General features: G+C 41.7%; 2 protein-coding genes and 1 pseudogene across 2 annotated transcripts in view; 1 reads left to right on the top strand and 2 right to left on the bottom strand.

Annotated features, from left to right (window-relative positions):
* Slc30a6 (solute carrier family 30 member 6) overlaps positions 1 to 6,819 on the bottom strand; it is a 34,538-nt gene extending 27,719 nt beyond the window's left edge. Inside the window, exon 1 of the mRNA XM_055618135.1 lies at positions 6,776 to 6,819. Coding sequence (XP_055474110.1) covers positions 6,776 to 6,778 — 3 coding nt within the window. The 5' untranslated portion in view covers positions 6,779 to 6,819. The remainder of the gene's footprint in view (positions 1 to 6,775) is intronic.
* Positions 6,820 to 11,350: 4,531 nt separating this feature from the next.
* LOC129689375 (small nuclear ribonucleoprotein G-like) lies at positions 11,351 to 12,460 on the top strand (annotated as a pseudogene).
* A 1,208-nt stretch (positions 12,461 to 13,668) lies between these two features.
* Spast (spastin) overlaps positions 13,669 to 20,363 on the bottom strand; it is a 47,432-nt gene continuing 40,737 nt past the window's right edge. Inside the window, 2 exon segments of the mRNA XM_055618114.1 lie at positions 13,669 to 16,528; positions 17,824 to 17,864. Of these exon segments, the coding sequence (XP_055474089.1) occupies positions 16,406 to 16,528; positions 17,824 to 17,864 (164 nt within the window). The 3' untranslated portion in view covers positions 13,669 to 16,405.

Here is a 20,363-nt window from a genome sequence, read left to right as displayed (position 1 = left end):
GCAAGAAAACATGTATGGAATAATTTTGCCCCAAAATAAATGTTGCTTGATCACACTTTCTAGGGGAGCAAAGTATACTAGAACTAGGGAAGGCTGGGGAAACAGAAGGAAGAGCGGATTATGGACAAATGTTCAAACTATTAACATATTTGTGTGAAAATGTCCTTTTGTAACATAGTCCAATGAATATACAGAATGAAACACTATATTTATTAATAGATTTACTGATTTATAATTTATACAGTACTCTACCTGCATGTAGAAGGCACCAGATCTCATTATAGAAGATTATGAGCCACCATGTGGTTGCCTGGACTTGAACTCAGGACCTTTTTGAAGAGCAGACAGTGCTCTTAACCACTGAACTGTCTCTCCAGTCCCTAATGAAACATTTTAAATGATGTCTGACAGTGTGACACATGAGCCAGGTGTGGTACTGCATACCTTTATTCCCAGTGCTGGGCAATCAGAGGCAGTAGGATCTTCGTAAGTTTGAGGCCAGCCTGTTCTACATACTGATCTTTGGGATAAACTATGCAGAGGGACCCTGTCTCAAAAAACAACAAAGAGTGTGATTGTTGGATATTTGTTTAGCCTCCACCCATTAAAAAAAAAATTCTTTAAAATTTATGTATATGTGACAGGCGTGGTGGCTTATGCCTTTAATCCTAGCACTCATGGGAGGCAGAGGCAGGTGGATCTCTGTGAGTTCCAGGACAGCCAGGACTGTTACATAGAGAAACTTTGTCTTGAAAAACCAAAAATAAAAAGTATATGTTTCAGTGTGTGCACGTAGGATGCCTGTGGAGGTCAGGAGGCAGCATGTTCTTGGAAGTGAAGTTCCAAACTGTAAAGTGGTCTTAAGTGCTGGGTGATTCATCCTCCCCAGGTCATCCCATGAACTGAAATTACTTGACCATTTAGGTTGAGAGGGTTAACAGGTTTTTTAAAAGGCTGAGGATCACTTCTGATGCCACCCGGACACTGTGGAAGGTGCTGGAGAGATAGTTGAGTTGATAAAGTGCTTGCCACAAAAGCATGGGATCTGAGTTTGGAGCCTACTACCCACAGACGTGCCAAGTGCGACATTAACTATCACCCCAATGTTGAGGAGCTGGCAGCAGAGACAGGTGAATCACTGGAACTAATTTTTATTTGTTTGTTTGCTTGTTTGTTTGTTTTTGTGGCAAGGTCTCCCATGTAGCTCCAGCTGCCTGGAACTCACTCTGTAGACTAGGCTGGGAGTCACTTAATGAACACCCATAGACTGTCTGTCTCTGTCATCCAAATGTAGGAATCAAAGGCTAGTGCCAGCATGCCCAGTTGAAGCTTAAAACAATTATTTCTGTGTCTCGATGTTTTGCCTGCATATATGTCTATGCACCCCTGTGCATCTGCTACCTGCGGGAGCCAGAAGAGGGGGGTGAATCCCCTGGAACTAGAGTTACAGGTGATGTGAGCTACCATGAGTGCTGGGAACCTGGGTCCTCTGGAAAAGCAACTGGCATTGTTAACCATTGAACCATCTCTCCAACCACTCTTGGAAGTGTTTGGTAGGCAACCCAAGCTGTGACCCCCAAATGTGAAGGGGCAGGGCATGCAGCACATACATGCCTTTAATGCCAACAACTAGCAAGACAGGGGTAGGAGGATCTCTGAGTTTGAGGCAAACCTGGCCTGACTACATACTGAGAGCCTGTCTCAAAATAAGTAGATCACTAATACTGTAAAAAACAAGGATGTGAAGGGTGACTGAGGAAGAGCCCAATTTCCAGCTCTGGCTCACATGCACACACATGAACAGGTACATATAGGACATACATACAATAAGAGGAGAGCAAATGAAGACACCAAATACTGACCTCTATCCTCCACATTCATCCACATACACACAATGCACGCGTACACAGAGTAAATGGAAATGGGAGAAAATGTCTGAGAAGTTAAAAGGACCATTTCATGTTTCATCTTTGATATGCAGTCTTCCTGGATTATTCCAAACTACAGTGCTTCCATGTTGTTCCTTTTGCAGTTTAACTATAGGACAATCATCCTGTCACCTTGTGTCATTAGTTAATCTTTAGTAACTTTACTAATGCTAATAGTTATACTTTCTTCACATTTTCTAAGAAAGCACCATATTTTCCCACAGAGCATTATCTTCATAAGAACACGAAAGTCACAAAATCACTTCCTTATAAACCTTAAAATAGACCTTAGCAGATGACACAAGTATAAGGTTCGGTCTCCAGAACAATCCTGTAAATCTACATATATACATCTCAAATACTATTATTTCACTCTGATGTTCTACCCATAACAAACTAGTTTGTCCATTTGTTCAGTGCTTTTTTAAATTTTTATGCTTTGCTGGTAATGAGTGGGCTGTGTGCTCTGATGGAGACAATCCAGTAACCTAGAAATTCAGCACATTTATTGAATGCAATCAACAGAGGAGGAGAATCTACTCATGGAAGGGTGTTTCTATTCCAACAGTCCCAAACAGCAATAATTCTAGAGAAGGAAACTGGTTGATATTTTCTGCACAGAGGCAACAACCATTTTCCGGATCAGGGGAGGACCCTGCATTTCCAGGGTTTCTCAGACACTGAGGTGCTTGGCATATGCTCATATCAGCAGTGTAATTCACTCAGGATTTCGTCAATTCCCACTATGAGGTTTTCATTTACAGTTCCATCATTAACCTTACCCCATTTGGCGCTGGAAAAGGGCAACCTTGGATTTCCAGGTCATAGACAAAACACAGAATAACAGAATTGGTTTCTATTAAAAAAGACTCTCAAGCTGGGCACAGTGGCACATGCCTATAATCCCAGCACTGTGAGAGGCAGAGGCGAGCCTGATCTACAAAATGAGTCCAGGACAACCAAGGCTACACAGAGAAACCCTGTCTCGAAAAACCAAAATCAAACCAAAATAACAACAGCAAAAACTCCCTTGGCCTTTGGCCCTGAGTATATCCAGGTGCTCGGGACAAAGCTGTTTAAGTATGTCCATCAGTAGTTTAGCCATGTCATTACAGCACTCCAGAGGGGCAGGGTACAGCTCCTGGGTCAGCTGACTCACCTCGGCTGTGTGGTGCAGAAATTGCTTCAGGACAGGCAGAGTTTATACTGCAGAAACTGACCTTGGCTCAGGGCAGGCAGAGGGGCACTGAACTGAGAGTGCCCCATCCAACACCCCATTCAACTTCAGGGTTCGCAGGGTATCTCTAACTCAAGAAGAAGCGCAAGAGGCTTAAGATATAAACCTCTTCAATAAATATGTAGCACTCAGGTGCAGATGTTTGAGCTGGCAAATGTTCAGGAATTGGGGCAGGTAATCCAAGAATGGATGTGAGAAGGAACAATAAGCAATGAACAGGGTCTCCAAGCACCTGAGCCCCTTTGTCAGGTGACCTTGTAGAAAGGATGTGTTATTTAAACAGAGATTCTGGAGACAGTGGGGTTTGGGAAACTGAGATACCAATGTGCTTTTTCTGTCAAGCTCTTTAGCATCATCTACAGTGCAGAGTGAAGTTAAATTTGAGGGTAGCTGGCTAGAGTGTGTGAAGATTTTTAATCTGCACCAGGTAAGGCTCAAGAGCATCCTCAACTTCAGCTCCTGTATACTGCCTGGATCTACAAATCTGAAGATTCCTATGAAAGTGGGGTTGGCTGAGTCCCAAATCTGCAACTTTCTACAGCATAGGTGAATGAAATGTTTCCGCTGATGCGCCCACTGCAGCAAGGATGCAGCACAATTACTGAGCTTGCCCCTCATAAATCTGAGGTCGGCTAGCACCTTCAAACAATACTTGACCCCAGAGTCAGGACAGTTCTCCACTGGCTGCTTCTGGGTCACGGCCGGCGGTGGGCAGTCACCTTTGTGGGATCCAGCCCTCTGCTCCAGGAGTCACGGTTCGCGCTCTTCAAATCGAGCACTCTGATTTGCACTTGGAGCAAGCCTTCTGTGCAGTCAGTCCATCCAGTCCATCCAGCACAGCCTTCAATATTTCCTGGTGGGGATTCTTTACCAGGGCTCCCAAGCTATGGAAAGAACCAGGAGGGTACCATGGCCCTCAGGGTATTTGTGTGTCTGTTGGTGAAGGGCTCCTCAAACATCACTGGGATGATCTCCTTGGGCAGGTTCTCCAGAGCAGAAATGGCCAAGGCCTCCTCCCTCAGCACTGTCTTGCCAGTTACAGAAGAGTGGGTGGGGCCTGGTCTGCCACTGTGGCTGATTTTTAAAGATAATGAGGCTGATGTGAACAGGGTAATAGGTCTCCAGATCCCAGCAGGGGTAGGTAGTGATTCCAAGTGCTTCAGGCTCCAAGCCTCTGGTCAGTGGTTTATAAAACAGGTATTTATAAATATGAAATTGTTGCTTCGCTCCCCCAGATTCCACAGGGTAGTATGAGAGGACAAAGGATATTAAAAAAAAAAATGTCAGGGTACTGTACATGATTATATGAGGGCTGGGTGGGGGGCGAGAATGACGGACCAGTCTGATTCCATCATAGGGTAAAAAGCCATTTTTTTTTTTAATAAGAATAAGTTTTTTCTATTTAACACAAATTTCAAGTTTGACTCACATACACTCTATGTTTATGAGGATAAAGTGCTCAGCTGGTAAAGAGCTTGCCACGGAGGCATGAAGACCCAAGCTTGGAGCTGCAGCACCCTGGTAAAGAGCCTGTAATCAGGACAGGGAGAGCAGAGATAGGCTGTAGAGTAAGTAACTCATGGTAGAGCATATGCCCCAAATGCTTGAGGCTGCAGGTTTGGTCCCCAGAACTGCAAAAAGTAAGATCCCTAGGACTTGCTGGCCAGCCAGTCTAGAACACAACTCCAAGTTCAAGACCCTGTCTCAAAATAACATGGGGGGAACAAGCAAAAAAAGTGAAACACAATTAAGGCAGGCACCTGACACTGACCTCTGGCATCCACACTTAAGTACACATCACACTGATAAGGATGAGAATAAGAAATGGAGAATGCAGACAGATGGAAGAGCATATGCAAATTAGGTGCAAAGGTCCAATTCAAACAACAGTCTGCAAGCTGCTCACTGTTGCTACAATATGGATACTGTGTATGTTTATTTATTTTTAAAGCTGGAATAACTGAAGGTTACCTGATTACTGTCCCTCCCCACAAAGAACAAAATTTTACACCTTTCCCCTTTTTGTTTTCTGAGACAGAGCTTCTCTGTGTGGTCCTCCTTGTCTTGGAACTTGCTCTGTAGTCTAGGCTGGCCTACAGCCCAGAGATGTACCTGACCCTGCTTTCAGAGAAATGGGATTAAAGGCATTTACCATGACTGTCTGGTTTATTTTAACCATTTTTTTTTTTCTGTCTGCAAAGGCTTTCTGAAATTTTATGAAACTACCGTGTGAGATTCCCCCTCCCCCAAAGGCTAGAAGTTAAGAGCACTTACTGCTCTTACAAAGGGCAGGGGTTAGCCAGGCAGTGGTGGCACAAGCCTGTAATCCCAGCACTAAGAGGCAGGCAGGTCTCTGTGAGTTTGAGGCCAACCTGGTCTACAAAGTGAGTCCAGGACAGCCAAGGATACACAGAAAACCCTGTCAAAAAAACAAACAAACAAACAAAAAAACCCAAAAACAAAAACAGAGGACAGGGGTTCAGTTCCCTGTGCCCACATGACACTTAGAATACTTTGTAACTCCAGTTCCAGGAGATTCGGCACCCTCTTCTGAACTCCCCAGGTACCAGGCACACACTTTGTGCACCAAAATACATGCACACAAAACATCCATATACAATATTTAAAAAAAGAGAGAGAGAGAGAGAGATGGCTCAATACTTAAGAACACTACTTATTGTTCTTCCAAGGACCCAAGTTTGACTCCTAGCACCCACAAGTGCTCACAACTGCCAATAACTCCAGCCGCAGGGGATTTTCCCCACTCCTGCACTCATGTGCACATACCTACACAATTTAAAATAAAAGAAATTATTTAAAAGACCTTCACTAAATTTTTTTTATATAACTTTAAAGTATTTTAATTTTAATTTTTTTTTTTTTTTTAAATCTCCAAAGAAGGAAACTTTATGGTGGTAAGAGTAAAAACAGGAATGTGTCATGGTCATATGTAAGCTACCAATAAGGGCTCAGTGAGTTTTTGTGACTCTTTCAAAGGGTGGCCCTCATTCTGACACCTGCTCACCTTTACATAAAATTAAGAGATTCATGTCTAACTTCTGTGATTTGTTGTTTGGTGTGTGTGTGTGTCTATTGTTTCCATAGTCTCTATGTAACTCAGGCTGGCCAAATCCCAACCTCCCTGCCTCAGTTTCCTGAGGTGTAAGCCACAGGAGTGTGCCGTTACACTGTTTAATATAAGAACTACTTAGCCTAATTATTTTTAAGGAAATCATGACATTCCAAAAACCATAGCGTACACTAGAACCCTTTACTTTCTGTAGCCGCCGGTGCTTCATGGAGGATGTTTTAGCGCCAACACTGAAATGCAATAAACGCGTGAACACCGGCCCTAAAACCCTGCTCCAAGCCGCCACGGTGTTGACTTGTAGTTTTTAACATCAGGAAAATCTCGGATCACCAGCAGTACAGGCACGGCGCGGGAGCCCTTAAAAAGACCAGAGCCCCGGGGGCCCGTGCGTGAGCAGCCTCTCCTCCCTGCAGCGCAGCCCCGTCGCCCCGAAGAGCGGCTGCGGCACAGCACGTCCCTCCGGCGGGGGGGAGGAGGAAGAACCCCGCAAGGAACCCGCGCCCCCGACGGCCAACTCACCATGGTAAGGAGCCGGCCAGCTCCCGCCGGAAGACGCCCTGGGAGCTCGCTTTGCCCAAGCGGAAGGGGCGGGCCGTCGGGGTCCGATTGGCTGGAGGGACGGCCTCTTCCGGCCACCGGAGCCTGTGGAGAAGTGGGCGGGTCGCGGCTGTGCTGGGCAGGCCTGCTCGCGTCGGGGAGGAAAAGGGTGGGAGCTCTGTGGGTTGTTCAAATGCTTCTGCCTGTGTGTGGCTTTATCACATTGGTGTCCTGTTTGAAAAATGAAGAAGTCGGAACATTAGGAAATGTCACAGTAGCCGGGCGCGGTGGCACATGCCTCCAATCCCAGCATCTGGGAGGCAGAAGCAGGAGGATCTCTGTGGGTTCGAGGCCGGCCTGGTCCGCAAAGCGAGTCCAGGACAGCTAAGGCTACACACACAAACCCTGTCTCGAGAAACAAAAAACAAACAAAAAGAAAAAGAAAGAAAGAAAAGAAATGTCACAGTAAGGTCGGGTGAATCCCTGTGAGTTTGAGGCCAGGATCGTCTACATAGACTTGACCTATATCAAAATCCATGTATCAAATTCTCAACTCAGTTTCATTAAAAATAATGTCGCAGAAAGCGCTTGTCTTAAAAGCAAAGACTCGGGTTAAGTCCCAGTACTCAGGAAGCAGAGATGGGTATATCATCAGCGACCCTATTTCAAAATCCAACCTTAAGTATTGAAAGATCCCCGGAGGGTATCTTCCGTCAGAGAGACCCCCTCCCAAAGAACAACGAGTCCATTCGGATGCAAACAGCAAGAGGCTTTTATTTTGATTCACGAGTACTCGGGGCAGCAAGGTCACTCGGGAGGACCCTGCGCGTCTCCTTGGGGAAAAACTGGGGTTTTTATAGGGTTTTAGAGCAGAAGCACTGGTACAGAAGCGAGAGGGCATGGTTATAGGGGGCTGATTGGTACGTTTACACGAGACCACGATTTGCGTCAAAGTTTGGCAGGGGCACCAAGATTCCAGGAACTGGGTGGTCAAGGGGGGTAGGATGACCCCTTGACGTGGCCCGCCACCTGTTATTTTGTTTTTCTCTATCTTAGCTGAAACAGTCTCACAGATATCTATGAGAGTGATTAACACAAACTGTTTTTAGTATGACTGGGGCAGCCTGACCACAGATATCCCAAGTGGGTGACACAGCTAGGATTTTTCAGTAATTTTCCAGTTTCTCATCTGGCCTTCAGAGTTTTACAAAACAGTGGTGTCTCACAAAATGGCATTAGCTATGTTTAACTTAGTGTGAGGCTGGGGTCTTTCAGTATGACGTTGTTCTCTGGCCTCCACGTGCACTTCGCTGGCACACCTCACTAGTCAGGGCGCACTATCGCTTGGTGTAGTTCCAACACCGGAGACTGAACTACACAGCAACACCCTGTCCCCAAAACCAAAACGGATTCAAAACAAAACAACGAAAACCAAGGAAACAAACAAACAAACAAAAAGCACACAAGGGCTGAAGAAAAGGTTCTGCGGTTAAGAGAGCAGACTGCTCTTCCCGCAGGTTTGATGTTCAGCATCCACATGGCTGCTCGAGTTTAAGAGAATCTGACACCACCACGAGGTGGGAGAGCCCTTCCGTATGCCGAGTGACACGCAGAGGTTCAGTTGCCTAAACTGAGTGCAGAGCTGTAACCCTGTAGATTCGGTGACTGAGGTAGGACAGGCATGTTTGGGCTTTAGAGTAGGCTCACTGTCAGCCTCCCCAATTTAGTAAGCTCATCTCAACCTTAAGGAAAAGAAGCTATACAAAGCAAAAATGTGCTGCACTCTGTGTGGTACCTGCTTTAGAGGATGTGGCAGGACACTGAATTCAAGTTACATTCAAGTTACCAAAAATACATGAGAGGGATTTGTTAGGAAGAACAGTTTCAGTTGGAGGAAATGAGACAGGACTAAAAAAAAAAAATTCATATATGTACACACATATATATTTTCAAGACAGGCTTTCTGTGTAGCCTTGGCTGTCCTGGACTCTCTTTGTAGACCAGGCTGGCCTCGAACTCACGGAGATCCACCTGCCTCTGCCTCCCCGAGTGTTGGGATTACAGGTGTGCACTACCATGTCTGGCTATAAAATATTTTTAAAAATCTGAAACATACCTCAAGTCATATCTGTTTCACAGGCTTGGTGTGGAACTCAGAATACCTGGGTTTGAACTTAACATACTCTGGTTTATTCCCTGGCATATCATTTTTTAAATCTCTATAGTTTCTTTTTTATACAGTATTGTTATAGAAAAATAAGACAGTAGTCTATAGACTATATTTGGAGACCTTATCTGTTATGCACCGACCTTCCGGAAATTGTATTCTAGTAAGAGACAAATGCAGGAAGAAAAAAAAAAGCTATTTGTAATAGTATAATGTCAAACATAGGACAACGTTCTAGGTATGGTGCATCACATCATGCCTTTGATCCTAGGAATCAGAGGCAGAGGCAAGTAGAGTTCTGTGAGTTCCAAGCTAGCCAGAGCTTCATAGTGATACCCTGTCTTTAAAAGAAAAGGGGGAGCGGCATTGTGTTATAAAGACTGACTGGTAATTAAATCATAGTGGTCATAAAAGGGTTTTAAGCATTTTGTGTGCTGCGGTGTCTGCAAAGGCCAGAAGAGGACATTAGAAGCCTTGAAGCTGAAGTTCAAAGGTATTTGTCATCTTCTATTTTTTTTTTTCCAGAGCTGAGGACCGATCCCAGGGCCTTGCGCTTAGCTAGGCAAATGCTCTACTGCTGGTCTAAATCCCCAACCCCCTAAAAGGTATTTGTGAGTCATCAAATATGGGTGGCTGGGATTCGAACTCCGTCCTCATGATTTAGCAGGAAGGACTCTAACCTCTGAGACATCTCTCCAGCCCCTCAGAAAAGTTTCTTCAAGGTGAGATTCAATTCTGAATGATAAGCATTCTTGGAAAATGATTTTTTTTTTCCCTAGGCAGGATAAACTAAAACAACTATCTCATTGAAAAGTGTATTTTAGCCTTGTGTAGTGGCACATGCCTGTTATCCCAGCACAGGGAGGCAGAGGTAGGTGGATTACTGTGAGGGTGAGGCCAGCCTGCTCTAGAAAGCAAGCCCAGGACAGCCAAGGTTACACAGAGAAACCTGTCTCAAAAACCAACAAACAAAAAACAAAGGTGTATTTTAAGACAGTTGGTGGTGGCACATGCTTTTATTCCTAGCACTTGGGAGGGAGAGGCAGGAGTATCTCTGAGTTCAAGGCCAGCCTGGTTCATAGAGGGAGTTCCAGGACAGCCAAGGCTACACAGAGAAACTGTTTAGAAAAAGAATCAAATACAATGCAACAAAACAAAAAAGCCAAAAAAATTAAACTAAGAAAGAAAAGGTGTATTTTGAGATCTAAAAGCTGGAAACATATATACCATGGTAAAATATGGATCATAAATTCACTGGAAAGTGTAGTGATTGATTTACACAACTGTAAAGTCAAAGAATGGTGGCAAACTATTCTGAGTTAGGACCCATTTAAGTTAATCTTTTTTAATGCGATTATGTCTCAGGCAGCTCATGCTGGCCTGAAGTCACTATGGGGTTAATGGTGACCTTGATCCATCTACCTCTACCTCCCAAATGCTTAGGATTACAGGAAAAATACAAACACAACTTATTAAAATGTTTCAAGGGTATGCTCCACAGGAAACAGGTGCAAGATAAACCCAATGAAACTCCAACACAAGCAAATCCTGTTTAGACCCCTTAGATTGAGATACAATTGCTGAAAAATACAGACTCTTTTCCACCGTTCTGTTTCACAGTTGTAATTCTTGACTGGTTGCCCATACTTCAATAGCTCATCATCGTAGATGACCTCTCAGGCCACCCGGTCTGACACCCAACTGTGGACTACTACAGGAACCATGATTTGAACTTCAGTAAGAGAAAACATCGGGCCCCAGACTGTCCTCGTTAGAAGGTCTCGCTTTAAAGCTAGCTCTTGGTTGGTGGCGTAAATGTAGATGTGAAGCCAGCTCACCCCTGTTTCCTAACAAATAGTCCACTGTTGCTGGAAAAACTAAAATTTGCGTTTTACAGATCCTGTGGCTCACTGAACTTAAAGTCTGTTGAGATCTTTTGACTATATGGGGGCTTCAGGCATCACATTTTACCTGTTTCTCAGGTGCATTATTTTCCTCTTCTCCTGAACCCCAAGTCACAAGTACTGACACTATCTTATTGTCACAAACCTTTCTTATGGTCCTGTTCAGTCTTTCCTATGATTGGCTTAGCATTAAAAACTTTGATAGGATGCTTACCTCAGTTACCTTCGGTTGTCAGATTTTCCTGAGTTCGTAATTTGTATTTCTCTGCCGAAAACTAGGATCTGGTGTCCCCTTTCTCTGAGTTAGTCAGCATTTTCAAGGCTTCTAATGTTCATGTATCTTGATTGTAGGTCAGGTAACTTTCTTTTGGATACTTAGATATTACTGTGTATCTGACCTCGGGTTATATTGTGGAAACTCTGGATTCTGTTTTCTCCTACAGAAAGTTGTGTCGACCCCTTTGCTGTTCTACCTGAGGAGTCACCATGAGCAAGGCCCATCCTTCCAAACTGAAGAAATTCGTGGACAAGAAGTTACCATTGAAGTTAAATGGTGGCAGACACGTACAAGAAACATACAGCCTTTGATCCTTTTATGAATCTTGTGATTGATGAGGGTGTGGAGACGGCAACTAGTGGCAACAGAATAACATTGGAATGGTGCTAAAGTAACTTATTTGTCTGAATTAATTCTCATCTTGAAGGCTTACTGCCTGTCTGCTGAGGCCTAGTCCTGGAAGCTTCTAATCTGGACCTAGAGTGTTTTCAGGCTCTGAAATTTGCTGCTAAATAAACTCATGCTTTCTAGCTCTTTTGAACTCTCGCTGGCTGGTTCAACTCAGTTGTTCTGGCTCAAACTCCTAGCTAACTAATCTTCTGGATCCTTCTCTGGCCATTTTTTTTTTCAGCCAGTCTCTGTAAAACTCTCCTGGTCAAACTGCCTATGAATTCCACAAACTCAACACCATTGCCCTGCCTCTCAACTTACTGACTCAACCAAACTGTCTCAACAGCACTGTCTAGAACTCAAGAAATCTGCATGGCTGTCTTCTTAGTGTTGGTATTTAAAGCATACCTCCACACCTGGACCTAAGCTTCTCTTTACCAGAAACTGTTTCTATACCAGCCTGGCCTTGAACTCAAGAGATCTGCTTGCCTCTCTTTCCTGGGATTAAATGCATGTCTTTTTCTTTTTTTTTTTTGTGTGTGTGTAGAGGGAGTTGTTTTTGTCTTTTAAGTTTTAGTTACCTTTATTTTATGTACATTGATATTTTGCCTGCATATCTATGTAAATAGAATATCAGATCTTGGAGTTACAGTTGTGAGCTGTCATGGGGGGGTGCTGGGATTAGAACCCAGATTCTCTGGAAGAGGAGTCAGTTCCCTTAACCACTGAGCCATCTCTCTAGAAACCCTGTCTCAAAAAACAAAACAAAACAAAACAAGGCACTTCTGTATTCCAGCCAGATCACACAGACCTAGTTCTTTGGATGTGATCTCTTGCCAGAGCAGCCACGTTCTGAATTAAAATTCCTCTACAGAATGATGGTCATCCGAGGAAACAGCATCACGTTAGAAGCCTTGGAAAGAGTCTAAATGGCTGTTCAGCAGAGGCTTCCACCTTCCTATCCAAAGGGCCTGTTTGTGATGTAGAATTAGATCATGTACATTTTCATATGAAACTTTTTGCTAAAGTTTTGTGATGTTCAAAAGTAATCTGGATTTAAACTATTAAAAGGATAAACTTGACACTGTGAAGTTAGTTTTCATCAGAGTTTCTGTTCATTTTGTCCTTAGAGTTTCAACTTTCAGTTTCAAAACTCTACCCTCAAACAGCAGTTTCCCTGTGCACTCTTTACAATCTCTTTTGTTGCTGTTGTTCCTGTGTTTGGTTTGGTTTTGAAACAGGTTTTCTGTGTAGCCCTCCCTGGCTGGCCTAGAATGCTCTATGTCTGTGTTTCTCAACCTGTGGGTCATGACACCTCAGGGTCACCTAAAACCATCAGAAAACAGATATTTACATAACAATTCCTAACAGTAGCAAAATTACAGTTATGAAGTAGCAACAAAAATAATTTTATGGTTGGGGGTCACCCCAGCATGAGAAACTGTATTAAAGGGTCACAGCATTAGAGCTACTGTTCTATGTAGAACAGGTTGACCTCAGAACTCAAGAGCTCTGCCCACTTTTGCCTCTTGGGTGCAGGAATTAAGGACATTCCCCATCATGGTAGGCTTGTTTGTTTTGTGAGACAGGCCTGAGTCAGTAGTGTGTGGCTGGAGATTACTATGTAGCAGTTAGCCCTGAATTTGCATTCCTCCTCTTCCTTCAGCCACCCAAAGGCTGGGAGTACAAGATGTGCCACTATCCTCAATTTGGCCAGGTCTTTGGACTTTGCTATCTGCTGGGTTCCTTTGAATATCCTGCTAGACAGGTAAAATTTTGTAAAGTTCCAAGGACTTAAAAGGAATCTGCAGATAATGGGGGTTAACTTACTCAACACCTTCCAAGATTTCCTTTCTCATTTCCAGGGATTTCAGAAGCCTGAAATACCCAATCTGAACAAGTCAGCTACATTCTGCTTGAATTTTATTTTCAAATGAACAGCACAAGCTGGCAATGGACACGCCGAGGACTCTCCAAACAGGAATTTATGCACTTTCTGACTAGTCTGGGTTGCTCTCCAAAACCTTCTATTCATTGCTTTGTATATTTTGCTCAGTTTATTGGCACAAGAGTTACAAAATACTCCATGAAATTGTAGCCTCTGAAATATCAAAGATTCAAACTATAAAAAAATTAATTAAGGCAAAACAAAGTTTGTCATTTATTTACAATATAATTAATTAGGATAAAAACCCACTTTATGCAGCTGTACGGACCCTTTGTCATTTCATTTGCAGAAGTAAAAATACTAAAACAGACAAACATTTAAAAGGAAGATCTTCTGACTTAGGAAACAAAAAGCAAACTGTAAGTAGTTCATTCTATCAAAGAATTAGTTTGTATGACATATAAACAATTTTACATTATAAACAAAGATTGCCACATATATTTAACGTAAATTCTGTTTGTCCTATTAAGACAAAAATAAATTCAATGGGCATCTAGTCTCAGAGAAGCTTTGTAGCCCTAGCAGATCTGGAAAGATTGTATTGAGTCTTTCCTTTGGCTCAGTTAGGTGATCAGTGAGTTCACCGAGCTTACAAGGACTCTGTCACGTTAACATGAAGAACATACCAATCATTACTATTTAAACATTATTTTGAACAGATTACAGAGCTCAACATAAAATGTGAAATTAATATTAACTAAATTCTAATTTAATTTGGAAAACCCTAGCAATTTCAATTTTACTGAAAAAGAACAAACCTCCAGGTGTGGGGTGCACACGGCATCCCCAGCACTTGGGAGGTGGAGGCAGAAAAATCAGTTTAACATATTCATAGGCTACCCACTGAGTTCTAGGTCAGCTTAGTCTCCAAGAGACCCTGTCTTAAAGACAACAAAATGGCCTAAAATGTACCTGGATCATACAACATTACAGAAGATGTTCTCTTGACACTAGCTGAACCTCTAGCCTTCTATACACTGATGGACAGTCACACAATAATGCCTTTGACTTAGTATTTTAGGTTAACTCGATCCTGAAAATTTTGTTAACTCCTAAAACCCCTCCTGAAAGAAACTAACCATGATTTTAAAGGTTCTTCTATTTAAGTACTGAGATGAAGCCCATCTTAATACATAATAGTAGTAATGTTATTAGTCCCTTCCTAAATGAAAGCAAAAGGTAGTTTTAAGAGCTTTATTGTACATGTTTTGAGTTAGGACTGCTGGTCTTCTCGTCACCACAGGCTGGCATTATCAGTATTTCGTAACTGATGCTTTAACATTTGAGACCTTAAAAAAGGATACCACCCAGAACCAAAAATATGCACAGCTTTGGTTTAAATTTGTTTTCCTATTGATCTAAATTTTTCATTTTTATCATTCAGGGATGTCTGAAATCACGATTAAAAGAGACATGATTTAAATTACAGCTAAAACCAGAGTGTGATTCTAAGAAATAATCCATCTTCTACGTGTAGATAGATCTTTAACAAGACCAAGGGTAAAACTGAAGATTATGTCTTTATGATAAAATTTTTATCTGGGGAGAGGGCAAGTGTTTTAGTGCATTTTCTTACATGAAAAGTTGGTGTTACTACCACAAAATTATTCTTTCTACCCATGATATTTTACACAGCATCATTTAAGCACCAAGGAAAAATTCTGTAAACAAACTTTTAACCAGTAAACTAATGGCAAATATTTGCCTTTATACAATTCTTAGAAGGCCTCCCATGAGCCTCTACGTCCTATGATGCATTTTTATAATAAAAGTGTAGCCATATTTATACAAACAATTACTATACATTTTATGGAAACAAAAGGTAGATCAACAGACTAGAGTTTTTAGTTAAAAAGTAAGCACAAGAAACCTATAAAATATATGCCATGTACAAAAATTCCGTATTTAAAGTTTCATAGAAGGGACTGTAATTAGTAAAAGATGGTAGTGTCACCGGCATTTAATTATCTGTAAACAGTAAGAAAGTAATAAGCAATAAACTACAAATGTCTTACCTCCTAATATGTCCCTTCTCTCACACTGGTGCCTCAATTTATAACAGTTAAAATTGGCTCTCTAAAATATTAGAATAACTTCAACAAAAAATGAATTCTACATGGAACAAGTTAAGTCTACAATGAATTTCTGACATATTGGGGCAAAAAAAATACTGCAGGGCACACAGGCCTGATCTACATGTGACATGACAGAGTGACTCAAACCATCAAACCTCTGTTGTGCCAGATTTTCTCTGTTGCTATTATATTGCTTTCTAAACTGTTTGGCAGCAAAGCAATAAAATAAAAAAAAACAAAACATGAGGAGAAACACATTAGCTGTTTAATGTTTGTATATCTAGGTGGCAAAGAACCTCAGTATAGCTCTTCCTTACTGTAGATGGGAAAAGATTTCCATTTGGCACACTGGAGTTTGTAAGAAAAGCAGAAAAGATCGCAGAGTGCTTGGTATTCCAATTACAGGGAGCTAAGGTAATAGTAGGAAAGGAAGACAGAAAATAGACTGCTGCAAAAAAGAAAAAAAAAATTAGGAGACAGACAACAGAAGGCTCTTGTGTCTTCTACCATTCACTGTCTCTGGAATACTTTCATCTGAACACAATATACAAATTATTATTTACATAATGATTATTATCAGTAATGAGCCAGAATCTACTTTTGCTGTGCTCTAACAGTGCCCACTGAGAAAACCATGACCATCAGGCAAAAGAGCCTTAAGCAGAAATTCCATTCACACTGCATATTTTATTTAGGTCTGTCTTCTTATTCCTCTTCAAGTCTGGTACACAAAAATGAAAACTCTAAAAAGTCCTGTAAACGAAGTCTGAGTTCCTGGAGCTGAAAACTTGTTTGAAGCTCATGTTTCTTGCTGAGGAGTATTCTGTGGGCTTACAAAGGCATTTGTTCCTTTACACAGTGGTGTCTCCAAAGTCCTTGTTCCAGCGTATGTATGCTTCTAAGGTCTGAGGACTCACACTGCGTTTTATCTTTTTTAAGGATTCTGTGAAGTCAGATAATCGAATATTTCTCATCTAAATTAAAAAAAAAAGAGATACAGAAATGACGAAAACATACATAGTGAACAACAGGTTAAAATTGAAGTTTGTTAATTTTATAACAGATATAAACATATTCTTAGAAAATTATGCTAATCATTAATATACACATGTACCCACACACACTTTTTTGTTGTTGTTTTTGTTTTATTCAAGACAGGGTTTTTCTGTGTAGCCTTGGCTATCCTGGATTCTCTTTGTAGACCAGGGTGGCTTCAAATTCACAGAGATCCACCTGCTTCTGCTTCCCAAGAGCAGGGATTAAAGGCGTGTGCCACCATGCCCCGGCTTTCAATGTATTTTTATATTACATACTAAGCAAGTCTGCTTTATAAGACACCTTACAAAAATGTATGCCATGTACTCTTATTACTTGTATTTAGCTTCATAGACATTAATACTTCAAAGCATATTTTTTCCTCACTAAAAGAAAAAAAAACATTCATTAGAGAAAAATCTTACAAAATACAAATGGAAAAAAATACTTAATTCTCCCACTGGGAAGAATAACTGTAGGGATCTGAGTAAGAATGGCCACCATAGGCTCATATATTTGAATGCTTTATCTGCAGTTGGTAGAACTGCTTCAGAAGGACTAAGAGGTGTGGCCTTGTTGGAGGAGTAAACTCTCAGCTACTGCTTCAGTATCATGCCTGTCTGCGCCATGCTGGTCACAGCTGTTGTTGCTTTTCTAAGTTACTTTGGTCATCGTACTTTGCTACAATAGAAGAGTAACTAGGACAACAACCAAAATTTACTTTATTTTTAGTTTTTTCTTTCCATAGTTTCATAAGATTACACATTGGTCACCTTCTATTTACCAGAAGCAAATCTGCTAGGTCTGTGCCTGGTTTATCACAAAGGAAAAGGAGTTGGTAACAACAAACATGAAAAATTTAAGGAAATGCTGCCTTTTAACAGCATGAAGGTGCTGGCATATGAACCCTCCCACTATTTTTATTGCAGGGGACCAAACACAACGCCTTACCATGCTAGGGAAGCATTCTATCACTGAGCTATACCCCGAGCCCCACACAGCGATCCTTCTAACATGTTGAATCAATTTGCTGTAACTTTTATTCAGTATTTTCATAACTTGATGAGAGAAAATGACTGTACATTTTTAATCATTACCAGAAAATAATAATAATTTTTTTAGGTCTTACTTTTAAACAAAGTTAACTCTCTTGTTTTAAATTAAACAGACTAGAAAAAAATTATGAGTCTTGTAGAGGAGCCAAAAGAAAAAAAAATTAAAAAATAGCATATACCTCACTGGCAGACATATTCTTCACCTGCTCTGGTTTCAGTTCTGTAAAACATAAATCAGACACTTTAAAGAACATTTTGAAGTTTAAATTTCTTTTTTGTCTTGTTTTTTTTTTTTTATATGAAAGAGATTGATTGGGTGGAGGTGTAGAGAGAGATGGAGCGTGCGCGTGAGAGAGACAGACAGATAGACAGACAGACAGATATACATGGTGGAGGGCCCCAGGAGAGAAACTGAGGCAGAGAGTGCAAGTTTACATTTCTTACTGGCAAATATTAACTACAATGATCTAATGGTACCGGTGTAATACAAACCATTAAAGTCGGGACATTCACATAAAGAATTCATAAAGTTTACAAATGCTTGCAAATGAATACTACTCTGGCTGGGCACTTGGGAGGCAGAGGCAGGTAAATCTCTTATGAGTTCCAGAACAGCCAGGGCTACACAAAGAAATCCTGTTTCAAAGAAACAAAAACAACAAAACAGCAAGAAAAGCATACTATTCTGTCTTGGGAGTAAATGCAGACATTCGGTTGCTTGCATATGCCCTAAATAATAGTTTACAAACTTGAAACAGAACTAAATAAGAGTACAACTTGGTGGTTATAAAATATTATTTTGATTAATTTATTCATGCTTATGGGTGTTTTGTTTGCATGTATATCTTTGGCCCATCTGCACACCTGGTATAGGTGGAGGCCAGTTTCAGTTGGTTTTGAGCTGCCATCTGGATACTGGGAATTGAACCTGGATCCTCTGGAAGAACAGCCAGGCTTCTTAACCACTGAGTCATCTCTCCAGCCTCTAGATTTTTTTTTAAATCAAAAATTGTTTTCTTCATAACTACATTTTCTCTAATTACTAAAATTTCTATTAAATACAAATGAGGCTGAGGCTGTAGCTCTGCAGCAGATTATCCTAGCATGTGGACAGCTCTCAGTTCCTAGAACTGCCAAAAGAAACAGACAAACCACCCTGTCTCGAAAAACCAAAACCAAAACCAAAAAAATTTGACACTTCAGAAAAGTTGATTTGCAAACTTCTCTTCCATCACTATTTTTTTTAGTATGATTTTTATTTATGACCATGTATGTGTGCCACATGTGTGAATGTACCTGCAGAGGTCAGAGAGGGCATTAGATCCCCTGGAGCTGGAGTTACAGGTGGTTGCAGACCACCCAATGTGGGGCTGAGGACCCCACTTGAGTCCTCTTTAAGAGTGGCAAGTGCCCTTAATCATGAAGCCATCTCTGCAGGCCCTCATTCCTTTAGTATTATTGTTGCTGTTGTTATTATTATATGCGTTGTTGGTGTTTACAGGCATGTATACCTGTGCACCATGTGCATGCCACGTGCCAGCAAAGTCCATTAGAAGGTGTCAGAACTATGGACCTGGAGCTACAGATGGATGAGAGCCGCCATGTGGTTGTTGGAAATTGAATCTGGGTTCTAAGGAAGAACATCAAGTGCTCTTAACCACTGAGCCATCTGTCTAGCCTCTGTTCCGCGTTTCTACTTTTGACTAAGAATATAAGTCATTCATTGCTCAGTTGGTGCGTAGTCTTTTATTGGCTCTGCAGTTCTCAGACAAAAAGCAGCATGGAGGTAGAAACTAGTAACAGATTCAGCAACCGAAATCTGTTCAGTTACCATCTCAGTGGAGGGTCATTCTTGTAAGTGTTAACAATCAGTAATGAAGGAACTTCGAGGGCTGACTTTATTTTTCTGGCATCCACTGTAAGCACACCAGGTAACACTGTTGACAAATGGAATGTTCGGCCTGGCCCTTTGGATGACTGCTTCTGGGAAGTGGAAAGGCATCTCCATTGACTGATTTCCAGCCTTCAGGGTCTTACTCCTGGTACCCTGAAAGTATATACTGAGGCTAGACCAGTCCTTCAGTTTTTTGGAGGCCCCTCCATTCCATGCAGACTTGTCTTTGGGAGATTGAGAGGTATCTCTTCTATAAACAAGAAGCTCCTGAAAGGGAGCTGGGAGTCAGTGTAGGACCAAGACTGGGCTTGGTAACATATCCGTCCTATTAGTATGTTTGTCTACATATACTGTCTCTCTTTTTCTCCTTTTGGTTTTTCTTTTTTGTTGTTGTTTTTGTTTTTTTTCACGGCGGTTTCTCTGTGTAGACTTGGCTGTCCTGGACTCACTTTGTAGATCAGGCTGGCCTTGAACTCACAGCAGTCTGCCTGCCTCTGCCTCCCAACTGCTGGGATTAAAGGCCTGCAATGCTGCCACTATCACTTGGCAGCATATACTGCTTAGCCTCAGTGTTCTTCTGCTTAAGAGTCTCTGCTGTTGACTGCTCCCTCTGATTCCACACAGTCAGCGTCAATGTTTTTGTTTTTCCATTTGTCTGTTTCTAGCATCTTATGTTTGGTATGTACATGTGAGCCATCATACATATGTGTGTATGTGCCAGTGTGTATGCAGTGTAGGATGTCTGATGTCTGGCTCCCTGCCTTGTCTTTAAAGACAGGGCCTTGGGGGCTGGAGAAGTACTTGTGGCTAACAATCATGAAATCT

The sequence above is a fragment of the Psammomys obesus genome, unplaced genomic scaffold, assembly GCF_907164565.1.
Source record: "Psammomys obesus unplaced genomic scaffold, mPsaObe1.curated_primary_1811, whole genome shotgun sequence".
Classification (NCBI taxonomy): domain Eukaryota; kingdom Metazoa; phylum Chordata; class Mammalia; order Rodentia; family Muridae; genus Psammomys; species Psammomys obesus.
Note: the sequence above shows the minus strand (reverse complement) of the source record. Positions and strands in the feature narration are given on the sequence as shown.